The 17,900-nt window shown below is 36.5% G+C and overlaps 1 protein-coding gene across 3 annotated transcripts in view; it reads right to left on the bottom strand.

The window, feature by feature from the left end:
- The window catches only part of LOC145686037 (uncharacterized), a 136,205-nt gene that overhangs the window by 80,085 nt on the left and 38,220 nt on the right, over nt 1-17,900 (bottom strand). For all 3 annotated transcript variants that reach the window (XM_081758906.1, XM_081758905.1, XM_081758907.1), the window contains exons 2-3: nt 15,203-15,355; nt 6,250-6,480 (exon numbers count right to left, since the gene is read on the bottom strand). In XM_081758906.1, the coding sequence (XP_081615032.1) occupies nt 6,250-6,480; nt 15,203-15,349 (378 nt within the window). In that variant the 5' untranslated portion in view covers nt 15,350-15,355. The remainder of the gene's footprint in view (nt 1-6,249; nt 6,481-15,202; nt 15,356-17,900) is intronic.

Consider the following 17,900-nt stretch of genomic DNA (forward strand, 5'->3'; position numbering starts at 1 on the left):
TAATAAACAGGCAGCTATGTCTGAACTTCAGTCTTACAATTCAAAAATTCGCTCACATTGTTCGGATCATAAGCAACGCTAACTTCCCCTTCTTTCTGTAATTTAAGAGGTCCAAACCTTCAATACTACTGAAGGTTGTATTGACACTATTTTGCACTTTAAATCGTACTGGGCAATGTTTGTGACAGTATGTAAGGTTAGCGGGACTCAATAACTATCCTACTGTACTGATCAAAATAACTCCCCTCCGACGCGAGTCTTCAGAACAGAGTCTAACCATCTACAATAAAGCAAAACAACGGCTTTTAGACAAAAGATTGAAGCACCACGGAAAGTCGCGTGATCGGCAATTTATCTTATTCCTACGGAAACACCTGTTGGAACTGATTATAAAAAGAACGGTCTATGATAATTTGACAAATTTCAGGAGTGTCATTTGGGGAGGACAATCCCTTAAGTTTGAGAAGAGGGTTTTTCAATCAATTATATGCTAATGAACTTCAAAGTTATGTCTATGGACAATCTTGTCCCACTTTCGGCAAAATCTGAAATGATGACCGATAACCTCTAAGACTGAAGACAGTACATGCATCAGTTTATTGCATTCGAAGTCAAAATTTACTATCATTCCATGCTCACGCAATACGGGCTAAAAAGAAGTATCGATAAATTGAGTGGTGAGTATAGGGATCTGGCAAATTAGAATAAACTCGAGAACCTTGATAAAGACTTATGGACACTCTTCCAAGCTCTTCGCGATCTGGAATTGAACTAGCAATCTCCCTTCAAGGAAGAGGTAAGAGTTCAAACCTATGCCACCAATGTACACCCTAAGTTTAAGCTATTCAAAATAAGCTGTCGACTCCACATAGGTCCATCTACTACATTTTACGACTTATCTGGTACTATTAAGCTCAAAACGACCATCATAACCCTGATTTATATGCATTTACCCAAGTATAATATGAATTCAGTAGCACATGGTTTTAAGTAAGTACAACATTCAAAATATTACAGGGGAAAAGGGTGGGAACGTTTACTGACGCATTGCTGAAAAGTTATTGTCCCACAGGGCGTAGGAAGGCGCCAAGTCGTCGCAATACCCAAATGACAACAGTATATATACATTGCGTGCTTTGACACGAGGTCACGCCATAGCACGCAAAATATAACCTAGTTTGGTTTATTAGTCTCCAATTGTATATTGACTACTAAGTGTCTTCAACGCCCTATTAACTTCATGCAGTACCTATCTCACCACGCGAGTACGAACTTTTATCAACAAGAAGTTTCAGCAACCAAGTTCAGTAATTACATAGTCTCCTATTTTGTCAGAAGTTATTTCCTCACTACTCAAATCCTAAGTTAACAGAACGCACACGAAACTAGATTTGCATGTTTCTAATTCAACATGACAGCTACTTGACCCTGAGCATTACACTATTCCTACCTAATCTTCTAACCACGGGAGTTTACGTTTTGCGTAACTGCTACTCTACTTTCTAGTTTATCACCTTAGTTGTTAACATTTTAGTTTGTTAATATTCATAGACCTCTATTAAAAGCCATATCTCATTGTTAACAATTCTTAATACGTTTTCAAGAGTGGAACACGAATGAAGGTTATCAAGAAAAAAAGTACGAAACTACTACTATTATTAATATTTTCGAAATGCGATGGAACCAGCTTGAGGGATTAAGAAACTGACAAAGTCGTAGGAGGATAAAAAATAAAGGTAAATAAATTTTATTATATATATATATATATATATATATATATATATATATGGATCAAGTCTTTTCGTTCAAATAGTACTTACGGGAGGCTGGGGAAGGGAAACCTGCTTACTGCAAAAGTAATTTATATTTTCCTGTGAGGAAGAGATTTGCCGAATGTTTTGTTTGGAGTGTAGTTTTGTGTAGTTGTGACTAGTGAGTAATCAGAATATATGAAAAACATCTATAGTTTGGAAATGTGGTTGTGGTGAAATACTAAAGTGTAATGGTCTGAGGAAAACAATACTCAGGACAATAAGAAATAGGTGCAATAATAAATTTAAAAAAAAAAAAAGACAAATACTGAGTCGGAATTTTCAGGAAACAATAGAACGAGAATGGAAAGAAAAATAAGGAGAGGAAATACTGTAAATCAACTAATACACAGATGAAAGCACAGGACAGGACACGTCGAAATTGTTAGGATCTATTTGTAACCTGTCGTAAGAAATGCACTAAGAATATGAAGAAACAACCTTGAGTATGTTCAGAAACTTTGAATATGCCTGTAGTTTCGAGAATCAAATCCCCTGTCAAAATTCTATAATTACAGCCACCTAGGCTCTAAGAGAATTACTTTTCCTGAAAATACGACGGATTACTACGAAGTAGAACGGATAAGTCATCATAGCCAAATCAAAGGATCCGTTCCTGTGGGACAATCTCTTGTTTTGAATAGGCTCACGCAAAAACAATTTCCCCATTAGTAAGTTAGAAATACTACGAACAGATACAATACACGAAATCAAAGGTTACAGCAACGGTTTGAATAAAATAGATCCGAGGGCCAATAACAAGCCGGAACTAGAACAGAATGTTTGTAGATCTAACAAGATTTACGTCGAAATAGTGCGGCAACTTGGAAGTTCAACTACGGAATTGTATGAGGTTCCAGTTATGACATTATAGATACAAATAATCATATTGAATCATTAGGAGCAGCTTGCCACAAGTTTAGAAGCTTCCTTACACTGCAGTTTACTTACTTTTCACAGACATTCGTTCAAATACCCAATCCATTGCAATATTTTTCTCCCTGGTTATCTTTCCACCAAGTACCTCAAAATGCACTTCCTTCTTCAATGAAATTCTAACCTCTGACTTTCATTTGTGTTCTTTCCTCCCCTATTCCCAATACGCCTTACTGGACTTTTTGAAGTTAATTCCACTGTCCTAACAAATTTCAAAGAACTTGTTATATTCTGTCATTTTCACAGTGCCTCATGCATCTACTTAATACAGTGAATGCTTAATATTTGATTAATAGTTTACCTAACTCATTTCGCAACCCGTACATTATATTTAAAAAAAATCTTTCGACATTTATTATATTATAGATGGAGGGACGGAGGAAGAGAGCAAGGGAGATATTTTCGATCTGAAAACTGCCCGAAAACTAGTAAACAATTATCTTCTGTCGGCTCTTCACTGAAACCATTTTTTTTCTTTTTCGTATTTTTTTATTTTCATCTTACAGTATTCTCAAAGCTTCCTGTTAAGTTTTGTAAGTTAATTTTCGATTCTGATTTCGCAATAGCTATATATAAAACAAATCCAATAATCCTTCTGTCTTCTACCGAAACTAATTAATTCAAATTTTGTTTCACTAATTTTGTGAACAAATGCTAAATGTCCGTTGGAGTCCGTATCTGTCAAGCACTCCTTCCAATTACACTCCTGTCATTCCTTAATCCAGTTCGAAGTTCCGTATCTTCACAATTATCCAGCTCAGTAAGAGTCAATTCTAACGGATCTTTGTCTACATCAACAAATTAGATATTTCCTTCGTCAACTAACTTCTCACCTACTATTTGATTCAAGCTAATGCATCGATAGTGTTCTTTCTTCCTCAACCAAAACTGTTCAATCTCGTGGAACAACGGTAGGGCTCACGTTTGGTGCAAGTGTCCGTGATTCGATACAGACTAGTTTAGAGAACATTTGTGAAGAGTAATTTTCTCGTATGTTAATAGAACCACTTATTGACAAATTCTGTCAAAAACCTATGTGCTTTCACTCTCCCCCTAAACTATGTTCACCTACTACACCATCCGCTAAGTAAATATAATCTTGCAACTTTCAAAAGATTAAATTTATCGAGTTTGAAAGTGTCTAAGAACAAGTAAATTGAAAGGAAAAATAACGATGATACCTATTAAATAGTAGCAGTCCTATACATTGTAATGTAAGCTACAAAAAATAAGTTCATGTAGTTACAAGAATGCTATATTATATACATAAAATACTCAATGTACACTTTCCAATGGAAGACAACTTAAGGAATACCCCCGCCCTAACATAGCCCATGTTGTGCTTTTATTCCTCCAGGATTAAATGTGATTGTGGTGCGCAGGCATAAGCGACAGAACAACTTTTCTGTCCGAATACTAACTTTAGAGAACTATTTTCTACAAATGAGAACTTTTCTTTGAATCAATTTTTAGTACCGTCTGATCAAAATATGTAGTGCACAATTTTGCTAAGCAGACAAGTTCTCAACAGCAGCTTTCCCGCATCCTCTGAATTTCCTTCCGCAAATCTTGTCAACTTCTCTTCGAGTAGTTTGAAGGAAGGAACTCAGGAAACCGTACTTTAAACCAAAACAATGAGTAACGGACTAACTTCCTGGAAGGAAAATACACTTGGTTTGTCATAACTGATATCTTATCCAAACAGGAAACGCGTCAACATTCTCAGCAGGAAGTTCACTCACGACTTAAAAAGATAGTTACATCGAACACGCCTACTTTAGATAGGAAATCCAATATCGAAGTATAAATATTCCTCCTATACCAAGATCTTCACTGAAAGATATTGTACAAATACTATAGTGACACACCCGTGTGAAATTTATCACCTAAATTGAACGTTCACCTTCATTTCCTGTTGACGCTAAAAATTAAACCGACATTGACGATCCTTCTCAATCACTGAATTTGTTTTTATCAACAAAAGTCATTGTAAAAAGAATTAAATGACCTCAAAAACCATTTTATCCGTAAGTAGCATGCTTCCTCACCAAGTAAGTACTGGGGGACCAAGTTCTTTAGTGGTTCGAAATTAAAAATGAAATTTCACGTTGGAAGTTCCAGGTTGTCCCTTACGACTCAGAGACGGGTGATTAATGAAAATGAATAATGGAAGAATTGGGAGGAATGGAAATTAGGGAACGGTAGATTTCTCACAAAACCCACGGACACTTGTTCACAGCAAATTCATTTGCCCTGGGATCGAAACAGGGATCCCTCCCATTTGAGGTGAACGATCTACTATTGAGTCACCGTGTCTCCTTTAGACTAGCTTAACATATTGGGTGAACTCAATTACAAGCTTCTAATTTGACTTATTCCAATGGAGTACTCTTCCAACATGTTTCAAAAACTAAAATTACATTTTACGAATTACAGCAGTGTGTGTATTAAATTGTTAATAGGTTTACTGAGAAATTTCTCTTAGCAATGAAGCACATAGAATGACCGAAAAACTCGAAATGTACTGATTAACTAGATTGGAACATGGATAGTGCACAACTTCGTATTGTGCACAAGTATTTTTACCTCAGAACTGCAGGGTCTTCGAGAAAGAACAATGGAGTTTCATGAGATGTGCAGGAGTGATTGAACCTAAGTGGTTGGATGATACACAGCTCTATTAAGCAACTAAAATAGGTTATTTAGAGAAAAAAAAAAAAACTATGGAATGCTACCAGAATCAACTATATGCCGGTACCAGCGCACGATGCCTACGCCCCTTAACTTTCCTCGTATTGTTTCACGTGCATTGGGTGTTAGGATCGGTTGCGAAGGATGAATTTTCTTGGTCCCTAAGAAGCCCGACCTGCATCACTGGAGTTCTTGTGGGAATTTTAACGAAGATCTTGTGAACAGTATTAAAATCGGTAATTTAAACAAAATCAGCAACGCAATTGGCACTTACGCCAGACATGCTGGATAAAGTCTTAAGTGAAATTGGTTACTGCCTAAATGTGTGTCGTGCTGTCAATGTGCTTCTCCCTTCCTCCTGCCCCCGAACACCCCCCACCTCCACCCCCCACACACGTATATAGACATGCAAACAAACCTTTTTCACAGTATAGTGGCTTCTGGTAGCAATGCATTTACTTCTGCACTGAACAAAATATTTTACTTGCTATATAAAACTACCATTCAACCACTCAAGTGCCAGTATTCCTGCACATTACCCCCACCAAATCCTACCATTCCTTCTCGAAGACTCTGCATCCGAGAAAGCACGAAAATCCCTTCTACCATCTCTCTCTCGGAGTCAAATATCAAAAGCAAACTTTCCGCCAAAGATGCCTAAACCATATCTCCCGTGCTAAGAAAGAACAGCCTAATTAAATTACTGCTACGAAGTAGTAGTTTTTTTTTTTTTTTCCACGAGTTTATCTCACTTTCACAAAAACCCTAATAAATGAATGCAAAAATAATTTGAAAGAAAACAAGTACTTACCTGACTTTTGCTGACATCTCCATTCTTGTTGCTCTCCTCCTGAGGTTTCTTGTCCTTTCGAGAGAAGCTGATCTTCCGCAACGAAAACTTCTTTTTAACTTTTTCCTTCTTTTCTTTCTCTTTCTTGCCTTTCTCTTCTTTCTTATCTTCCTTCTCTTCTTCAGAGACGTTATTGCTCTTCGTATCACAAGAATTTTCTATGACAGCTGTATTATTGGCCTTTTCTTCATCCTGAAACGAGAAAACATTACAATAATAGTATCAAAACAAAATTAACATTTTTTTCTCATCTTCACATTTCTCGAAGGATTATGGAATTAATTTCGTATACTAACGCACGAAAAGAACTTACGCAACATAGAAGTACTGTTTTTTCCGCGAAATTTGAAACTTCAAAAAATTTAATTCATTGATACTACTTCGCAGGATGGGAAAATTTGTTTCGGGCAGGAAAATTCTATCAAGGGACAGGGATAGCCCTCTCTGCTGGTCTAATAGCTAGCGCGCACCTTTGGTGCATGTGGTCCCAAGATTCGATATCTGGTGGGGTAGCAATGAACGCATTAGTGTTCGGGGATTCCATTTTAAACTGTAGGTCTGCGCCTCCTAGCCTTGGTGCTGAAAAGGGGAGATTAGATGCCAGAAACAAATGAGTTAGGGATAGAACTTTACGAGATGAATTCCCTACGTCTCGTTACAGGAAACACTTGTAAGCATAAGCAGCCATAGGAAGATTGTTAATACGTACTAGTAACAAGATTTATAGAATTATCTAAACGCCAATGAAACATCTTATTGTAATTGTGTAAGTATTTCACCGAGCACAAGTACATCATTTGAATTCCCCTCCCTAATACTATTTACTGCCCTAGTAATAAACTAAGTACATTCATACAAGTATTCCCTGAAAAAGATAGAGATGAGCCTTCAAACGTAAAATGTATTTTAGTAATACTTCCCTAGTGTTGTAGAAATTAAGTGTTCATGTGGTTACTGCGTAGAGAAAAATTTCTTCGTATGTCTTCTTTTTGAAAGAACTTAAAACAAAAAAAGAAAAAAAAGAAAAGCCCTAGCAGTTCTGCAGTAATATTTATACACTACTATCGAACATACCCCTATGTAATCTCGTAATTTGATTCCTCCATTAAAAATACTGTAGAGTACCCCCACTAGAAGTGAAAGTTCCTTATTCTGAAGCAATATTAGTTACATGATTTTGAGCGTGGAATGAAGCCCTACTGAACTTTCGTATATCAGATACTATTAGATCCTATTCTCCAACTATCCAATTAATCCAGCTAATAATTTAGGTTTCCAATGAATCAGGAAAGCAGCTCGCCACCCAACGGTCGTAAGCGAGCGAGTGCAGGATATAGTTAAAGCTTTTGCTTCCTAATTGGGAGGTCCTGAGTTCGAATTCAATATCTGTCATTGACAAACTTTTTGTGCTGCCAGAAGGCCGGAATGGTACTTTGAAATACAGGCCCTGGACGATTTCTTGCCGCTTTTCTTTGTTATTTATTGCAGACAACTTGGTATCGCAGGGCGTATCTGGAAGTTTGTTAAAAAACTTTAACGACATCTTTGCCCGGGTATATCAGAAACTAACTCACTCAAATTTCTCATTGACATCGGGAAGAGACTAGGAAGATCTATCTAATTTGAATTATTTATGTTATGGCAAAAGTTTTCCTTGTATATTCATAAAAATTAGATCAAATAACGAACCTGCTTTAAGACAATATCGACAGGAACACAGCTTTTAAGATTGTTAATTGTGGCCTTCCTAATAGAATTTAATTTTCATCGGAGTGAGGACTCCCTTCCACAAAATTTCTTCTAGGCTACAACCTTAAAGAGTTACGTAAGAACCTCACGAGTGGGTAGCACTTATCTGTATATTAAAATGCTAGAAAAGTTTTTATGTTTGTGGCAATCCTTTCGACAGTTCGATCTCTGAAACAAGTGCTAGAAACGTACAGTTTTCTCTAGTCTTACAGGGTGTCCGAGAAGTCCTTCCCTGATTACAGAAACTGATAACTCAGGCTAGAAATAAGATAGAAATATGAAACTGGTGTTGAATTGTGTACAAACTATAAAAGTTTTTGTCTGTGATAGGTTTGTTCTGTTTTACCAAGTCTCAATTTTTTTGTTTTAGGTTTGTAGTACGTAAGTAAGAAGCCCAAGAAGCCATGCCAACCAACCAGGAGAAGGCACAGTGTGTCCTGTGGTACCATGAGACACGATCACCAACCACGGTGCAGAGAGTTCCAGACAAAATTTGGGAGGACTCCACCTGATGTCAAGAGCATTAAAGCCTGGTATGAGAAGTTAAAGAACACAGGGTCGGTTGCTGAGCTTTCGTTGCATCGATCCCTCCAGTGATGTTGGCTAATGTGTGGATGGAAATTGAATATCGCCTAGATGTGCTACGTGCTACCAAGGGTGCTCATGTGAAAGTGTACTGATGTGACCAAAACTTTTATAGTTTGTAAACAATTCAACACCAGTTTCATATTTCTATCTTATTTCTAGCCTGAGTTATCAATTTCTGTGATCAGGGAAGGACTTCTCGGACACCCTGTATTTTAAATTGTGTAATTTGTCAATTCTTCATTTTTTAAAAACATTTTTCTATTTCACATTTTAGGCATCTTTTTGGCCCTATTAGCTTAATACTGCAACTAGGTTCATACCCTTGTAAAGGGCAATCAATAGAGGAGCTACGTATAGCAGGTTGATGGACATTTCAGGCGCTTCGCTTTAATCTGAATGATAAAACCTATTGCAAGCTCAAGCTGTCAATTTTGAAGGCTTGTAGACCCACAATGAGGCGTACTCGGATAGGAAATTATAAGGAAAAAGTACCTGTATTTGGTATCATCTATTACTCAGAGTACATGACTGCCACAAACTCCCAACATTCTAGGTTAAGATGCTACATTCATATGTTTGTCTACAGCAATTCAGTTCCTTTGACAGTCTTCCTGTTCTTTACTTTTGTCCGTACAGATATAGTGAGAAGTGAGGATATTCACGTTCACATTAGAACTGTGCGCTGTATAAATAGAGCAGGTTCAGCTAGCAATATGCTAATTATCCTATAACCCAGCTTCCGTTGTGTTCTCTGAAGGGAAAAGCTATCGATACATTACCCGAATTTAGCCAGAATTATTCTTTTCTGCACTTTCCCCTTCTGCAATACCGTCTGTACTACTCACATAACGGGGAACGCCAATCTCAACCCACACTGCATTTAGAGTACTTCAGTTTACTAAATTAGAAAAACTGCTCTCATGCTTAACATTTTATTAAGGTACGCCAGATCAGCCGTCTGAAAGTATCAATTTACAATGCTCTATGATATGAACAAAACTTATCCAGGTCCTTAAACTGATCCTAAATCAAGGTCCTGGAACAGATTCGCTACAGATACGAGCTCTTGTTGCAATCTAGACCTCTTGCCATAGTATACTAACATCTTTAGTCAAAGTAGAGGAAAATTTTTACTTTAATTCCTGTGAAATTTGAGCATGTTACCTATCTGACTAGTATGATTAAATTAAGCAAAACATTTATGGTTAGAACTTTAAATATCATAGTCAATCTGTCGTTCTCTTCAGACCGAAATAAGCTTTTAACTGGTACTATGTGCATGTACGTGTTCATAATGTACAAAATAAGGGAAATTTGGGATAAATAGAAAATTTCTTAATTTGGTGTCTTCTACAATGTTTCCGGCCACTGGTACCCGAAAATAATCTACTCTGAAAAATACTATAGTCTATATGTAATCCATATGCCAAGTTTCGTTGAAATACCTAGAATAGTTGAGTTAAAATATTTCTCACTCTTGTTTGACAATACAAATTAGATATTTTTGGAGAATTGAACCTAGTAACTACTTACTCTTTTAATATACTTCACATTATAGAAATACCACTACCTAACTATCATTCGCTTATAAAAATGAAACAAACCTACATAATGAGCAGCTAACACTTACTTCCCTTGTTTGGCTCAGAGCTAAATCAAAATTTTCTGGATATGAGGACAGAAAATTGCTATTATGTTAGTTTCTTAATATATGCGCATGAATTCTAGACCTAAAGTGCAGGTAAACAATACTAATAAACTCTTTTGCTTCCACTTTTACCAAGCAAAGGCAGATGTTTCTACGCTACCCCAAAACACGTGGCTTCGTTTCAAATGCAAACTTGAGACCATCACCCTGTATCGTCGAACGCAAAGGGCAAAAATGCATTTTGTTTATACATACCCTCTGGTCATTTCACCCTAAAAGAAGCCACTTTGAAGCAGCAAACAGATTCTAGGGATGATAATGACGTATGGCAATGTGTCAAAATGGTTAATAAAGCCCACTTTCATATTTGGCTCCGGACTTTAGGTACTATCCTAGTATTTGCCTTTTATGTTTTGAGGGAATTTCTGCGGTCAGGACTAATCCTGTGTAGTAGGGAATTTTATTCCTATTTCATATTAAATAGAATTACCCACCTCTTACTTAAAATTGTCTACTTCCTTTTAGAAATCTAAATATAAGCGAGTGCAGTGTTCCACAAAACTCAGATCAAGATTCCCCTCTGTGCCACAAGAGAATTCCATTACTTTCACTCCAAATGTGTACGATAGAATATGAATACTTTAGGCTTTTAGGTAGGAATACAGCTTTAAATGTACGCACAAAATTTAATAAATTCCATTTTGTCCAGTAAAACCCAATTTTATCGTTTTTTAAAGCCAACATTATTTTAAATGCGTAAGTATTTTCGTAAACCCATATCGTTAGTTTATGTCAGTAATACGGCTTTATACTGTGCATGAATTTACGACAGTCAGAGGAAGTAAATGAGAATCCTTCTAGTTGAGATGCTTTGCGAGGTACAATTCAAGAAAAAGTTTTCCTTGAGAATATATTAGATGAAAAGTGTGGGGCAAAACGACTTGCTACTTGAAAACTCACCCTGAGTATCTTTTACGCATGGTTGTAGGGCGAAAGTTAAACAGGCTCTAACGTTTTCTGCGTAAAGAAAATTATGAATGCACGATACAGAGGATCCCATAACACTCGTTTTCACAGCTATTAACGAGATTTATGTAAAAATGCCATGACATGCGTAAAATAATGTTAGTGTATGTGTAATAGTCAAAACCACAGTAACGGGAATGAAGGAAATAGTATTTTGAAAGTCAATCACAAGAGAACTCGACTGTTCGACAGAAAGTTAATATTTCAAGTCCAGAAAGGAGGGTTTCATTCAATGATTTTTCTTTAGGACAAATCAGAACATTCTGACGTAGCTGAGACTCCCATTGCCTTATATCTTCCATATTTTCTGGTACACTACTAAAAGGGAGTTGTTCACGGAAAGTGAGAGGAATCACTTTCTCCGAAGGGCTGTACCACAAATTTAACTCCTTGATTACTGTCCCTGCCGAGTTACACAATCACAAAACGTACCTTAAGGCTCAAGAAAAGAAAATTAAAGATCAAAATTGAGGAGAGGACTTCAAATCAGTTGGGGAAGGAGTTCTTAGAGCTTGGTAATGTCATTGCGGGAAATATTATACAAAATCAAAGCGTTACGTAAAATGCTTATGGTGCATTATAAATATCCCAAGTGTGAGAATGTAAGATTTAATAAAAATAAAATTTCCTGCATGCTCCCTTCGAACCTGACGTGACGCGCCGGAGTCCGCGGCCCAGATTGAGTCAGGACCCACAATTTAACGTGCGATCCAAACCACATGAACTCCCACTGGAAATCGAATTTCGTTCTCCTGCACCGAAGATTAGTACACTAACAAATAAGCCAAGTTGGAAGGTTCAGTTTTGAATGCGTTTAATTGAACGCTTATTTGAACTCGGTTGATGCAGACGGACGTAAGTGTCTAAAATCTCTAATACAAACAAACTTCTGCAGTAACATTTTCTTACTGAACTAAAGATTTCTCTCTCACAGATGTTATATAAGAGTAGCATTAAAAGGTTTCTTTTACTCTTTCACAATCTTGACGAAAAAGTTCTGATAACAATAATCAAATTATATTCTTAAACAAGTAATTTTGTTTTCTTAAAACTTTACCCGAGATTCCTTAAGTTTAAATTAACGTAAAATGAAACAGATTATAACAAAGTATATTTTTATTCGTTTGAGCTAAAACAAATTATCTGTTCCTTTTATACCATTCCGGAATGTATATAAAAGGGCTCCTAGGAATGAATTCCACGACACTAACAATCTTAATATTTTCATGAAAATAGCGATCAAAATCTATAAGCTATACAATTTTAGTTGTACCGTTGGGACATTCCATCCCAAACAACAAAAGCTAGTAGTAGACGAAGTAATTCAGAAAAATTTTCAGATCTCATACACAGCAACCGCGGAGTTATCACAATTCAACGAAATTTAACTGCTTCTGAGACCAAGTATTTAACAGTGCTAACTAAGTAAGCTTCTTACATTGCAAATATTAAGGCTTTTCAAAATGTCAACTCAACAAAAAGCGGGGGGAAGCTAAGGAGTAAGGTTTTGAGGCTGACAGAAACTGTTCACGAGTACATACTCCAAGAAATTTCATGTTGAGGGAGCCTTGATAAAGCAGCGCACTATGCATTCAATGACAGTTTATTTGCTAAGGGAACTCTAAGATCAGAGTAAAGCGTAAGTGTCTACTAAGGTTATTTTATTTATTTATTTATTTATTACAATACCAACTTCCAAACGAGTTATTGTATTCTCTTTTGCAAATGCCTCTTCAAAGCGCAATTTGTCGGCAGCAGTTGAGTGACGAATGTTTAGTAACTAACCCTTTCGAGACCGGACCACTTTTCGAGTTCTCGTAGACTGTTAATGAATTATAACCCAGACTATTTTACTCGATTGATATAATTGATACTTTAAAAAAAAAAAAAAAAAAAAAGGCAATTTTATGACTTAAGTTAGATTGCAGTGTTGCCAATGGGAGGGAAATGCAAAGGTGAAAGAAATTCTCTAACCTTTTTCAGCTGGCACTACTGTTGCCACATGGGTTCAAGTCACTTCAAAATTCTTCGACGTGTAGACAAAAGTGAAAATCTGAAGCCGTTGGCTGCCATACAAAGAAAATTCTAATCATGCACACGAAAAGTTGACACTTTTTCTGCCTCAGAAGCAAAAATCAACAGTTATGCAGGGTCGGCAGCTTCCCTAATTATCCTATTAAAACTTTTTATGGTGCGCTGTGTAGGCCAAAGAAGAGGGCTTCAGACACTGGTACGTTTGTTCCAATGTAACCAACAAGAGGAAAATTATAGAGGCAAAAGTGGGATATTCTCCGAATTTTTCACCTAAAATCGGGAATTAAAAATTTTCTGTAGCTGGAAATATTGCTGCCAGACAGATGCAAACTATGTTGAAATAAACTTTGGTACACTGCTTATATATCCTACACGTATCATGTCGGTATCTAAGAAACTAAGCTTGTAGTTTAATAGATTAAGGTAAACAAGTTTAAAAAAAAATAGCTGTTTAGGACGTCGTGCGCCCTCTAATTATGCAATTTTAACAATCAGCACCTGCGTTTGTTCAGTAAAGACTGATGTTCGACTGGCGTTAGTTGATTTGCGTTCGTACGTATAGGTACGGATTTATAAACAAATTTAGAAAATTAATTCTACCCAAAAATAGGAAATTTTAATTTCTGTAGTTGGCAACACTGATCGCGAGATAGTCTAATTCGTCTCAACAATTAGGTATTCATACGAGGTATGTACAGTCCGCAGCAAAAAACTTGCAACATGAACATGTAAGTTTGTGAAACTACGCCTAACAGCCCAGTGAATCAACATAACGTCTAAGTGCACGAATCACGGCAGGGGAAACCTTGGCGTCCTCCCCTGCACACTTATTTTGGAACAAAAGACTTCCTTGTTTTGCAATAAATTTACATGCTCATGTTGCAGGGTTTTTTTGCTACGGACTGTACCTGACAAGTCCTAAGTAGATTTCCCTAAAACTAAGGAAGTCACAGGGGAAAAGAAAAGTGGAAATTTGAAAATTCTCGAATTTTTGATTGAGCTTAAATTTGACACTCAATGAGAAAATTATCAGGATAAACTATGGTCCAATCATATTTGGCATAGAAAAAGTCATCCAGATATCAGTGTTCACACAACAGAGGATTAAATAAGTGACTACTGCGTATGAGTAGTTTTCAAAGTCGGTGTCGTAAGGGTTTATATCTGGACTGATACTATCTACGAAAGTAAGAACACCTAAAATATTAAATGCTACTTCTGTTAAATACATATTTCTGTTTTTGCACTACTTTATTGTCAAAGTCTTAATTCCAAAAATTGTGCTAGTTTCTTTATGAAACTGATAACTGTTTTCGAGACTAAGCCAACCACAGGGACTTACCGTCGAAATGAAAAATTCCTACACCAACCGAGGATCCAATACAAAACTCGGGACTAAAAAACACACTGAGCTACAGACCAGCCAATCAATTTATCTAGTAATGATAACAATAGATTTAGTATCTACTCGCAGCAGCCAGATTTAGTCTACTTTCAATTTCTTTATTCGTAAGATATTGTGGCGTATTTGATAAAATTCAATAGTTACTTATATGCTTTCCTGACTATAGTTTCCCCGTATGGAGTTTCAAAAAGTGGTACAGTAGTTCAATATAAAGTACGAATATGTTAATGCAGCTGCAGCTGTACCAACAGAAGTATCATTGGCCCCATTGAAATCCAATTAACTACCAGTAAGCAGTCCAGGAATAAAGGAATAACCCTCTATCCCCACAAGATAGGAATATAAGTAGTGTAAACTACAAACTAAAAAGCTGCACTACTTCCCTATTTGTGCTACCAATCTTGATACATTTCAACATGGGGAATTCCCATGTGAACACTGAACATCGAAAAATCAATACTTACTTGAATTTGTATATGGTCCCCTTGCATATCACCATTCGGCGCCTTATCCTCGTCAATGTGTTCTAACTTCCCATCCTCTCCTATTTCTGGAGTTTTCTTAGGCGTTGACGTAATATCGACAGACCTTTTACTCTGCTTCACACCCATTGTCACCTGGGAAAGAGAAAAATTTCGAATGAACTATCTGGTCAGCAACGAAATTACTACTAATTACAAGGTTGAGTCAATCAACGTTTCAGACAACTAGGAATGGTAAACAAATATGAAATGCCCCTACCCTAAGTATGCATAAACAAGTGAGTCATATCCACATAAAGAAGCATTAAAACATTCCTAAGTCCACAATAAGAAAAATAGCTTATCAGTATTCACTACTGACTCGTCATTCAGAAATGACCACTACGTAAATACGCATTTTAAAAAGGTCTGTTGATACACCAGCAGTGACCTGAAAATACCCTAAATGAAGCAGAACGCCCAGCAGGTACCAGAAATCAGATTTGTCTTGTATCGGAGGAATATTAATTGGCATATGCAGATATCTGGATAATATAGCTATATTTAAAGTTTCATACGCATGATTTCTCACTTATTCAATCATTACATCAACTACCTTTCAACGCACCCTTTCAAACCAGAAGAAAATTGATCACACCACAACTAAACTGTTTATTAACCTGGCTTCCTTATGTAAATTGTAACCAGCCATACAGATAAATCTGAACCATTAGTCGTTCAGCTGGATGGACAATTCACCTTCCACAGAACACTATGAAATCAGACTTCTAAATCATGGGGTGGTGAAACTAGGGTAAACTTCCGAACTTCCAACATACTAATTACGTTGACTTGTCAGTTCCGGTTCCCATAAGTGTATCAGGAAAGGATAGGGAATATCGCCATTCGCTAGAAATTTCGTTGTATGAAATTTAACATTAAAAGCATAAAAGATTTCTACAACTTCCGGTTTGAATAACGGGATTAAGAGTAGTAGTGGATCTAGAAGGTAAATCTGGGGAGCAGCCAGACGCCAGACTACAATATGTATATCATGAGTACTATAAAGCTATTAATATTTTCTGCTTTTTTTTTCCCCCTCAAAAAACTGGAGGCTTACGCTCCCGACTCGAGCTAGATCCGCCACGATAAAAAGCCAAGACAACTTACTTTTGCATCACTAAATTTGTAACAGTCGCGCTAGCTATCAGTGCGTTCTGTACAAATTATACTGACACCGAAAGAGGTAGGCTCCTATTTCCATTTTAAATAGAAACAAGGATTGACATTCTACCACTTCTGTAACGGGTTCCTAGTTGAAGCCAAGGCACATGATTTTCTGGTAAACAGCGTCCGTAGGTCTTTTCGGAGTTGTTCCGTTTTCTCCCATACTCATTGCATCTATCATTTCATAACCACTTTCATTAATCCTACGTACAACAAGATGGGTTGAAAATTGTCTAAACTTTCATTGGAAGAATTTTTTATGGATGTCCCTTCAGTATAATTCAGGTTGTGTGTCAAAAACTTAATTTTCTGTCATTCAGTAGTTCTAAAAAGTTGCCTAGTTTTGTACCCCCCTCCCCGTCCATAAGTAAATGTTAATTCCTCGTGCCTTTATTGATTTTTGCCGAAACTAATGATTTTTCGTATTAATCAATGTAGTACCTTAACACATACCGGTATGTTTCATTAAATTATCTGCCAGGGGCATTGCCTATGGGAAATTTATGAGTTCATCCCATCGTGAATATTGCTGCTCCCTAGAAAATATATTGGATATTTGCTGCCATCTGTTTGCGATAGTTGAGTCTTTATCCTCACCCTAATATTTCCCATTGAAACAGTACCAAAATAATAAACAGTACCAAAACTAATTACATTACAAATAATCAGACGTAATTTGGGGCTCCACGAGGAGGGCAAATAGTGTCACATTTAATAAGTAGGATAATGTACGAAATGAGAAACAGAACTATTCTTGGGTAAGTGTACTCCCAATTGCATTTAATTGTTATAGCTATTTGCTAGGATTCCAATACGAGACCAAACTTTTTTTTTCTTTAAAGCATACATATCCAGTTTGATATTCATATGTAGATTTTGAAGAAAGAAAAAAAAAGTTTTTTCGATGAACAAATAACCTCCGTCGTGTTCATCTATCACTACATTACGAATGATGAGTGATAACGAATTCTATGGATTTTATAGAAGCTGTAGTTGCGAAATACGAAAATAATTTTCCCTTTTTTTTCATAAAGATAGGCCTACTTTGAACCAGTGATACAAATCTGAAACGTTACCAAATCCTATCTCGAGGGGCAGAAATTCCCATTTTGCTCTTCAATTTCCCACGATGTACTAACGATTACATTCATTCAAAACACAAAATATGAAAAATGAAACTACTTTGTATAGAACACTTTCAATATATGGGTGAATTATTCGTAAATTCCGACATTCTACATTTATCAAATAGTTTAAATATATGCCTTATCTGAAGTAACTGAAAATGTTGACGAAAGCAAGCACATGAATTTCACGGTTTAAGCACGCTTTTGTGCTATAGTCTTCCACGGAATGCGAACACCTATTGAAAATTCAATCCACTAAGAATTTTTGATGTTCATGAAGTAAATATGGAAGATTCCATATACCACGTCAATTTCTACGAAAATTTTATCCCTATAGAAGAAATTGT

Source organism: Thermobia domestica, chromosome 5, assembly GCF_964235325.1.
Source record: "Thermobia domestica chromosome 5, izTheDome1.hap1.1, whole genome shotgun sequence".
NCBI lineage: Eukaryota > Metazoa > Arthropoda > Insecta > Zygentoma > Lepismatidae > Thermobia > Thermobia domestica.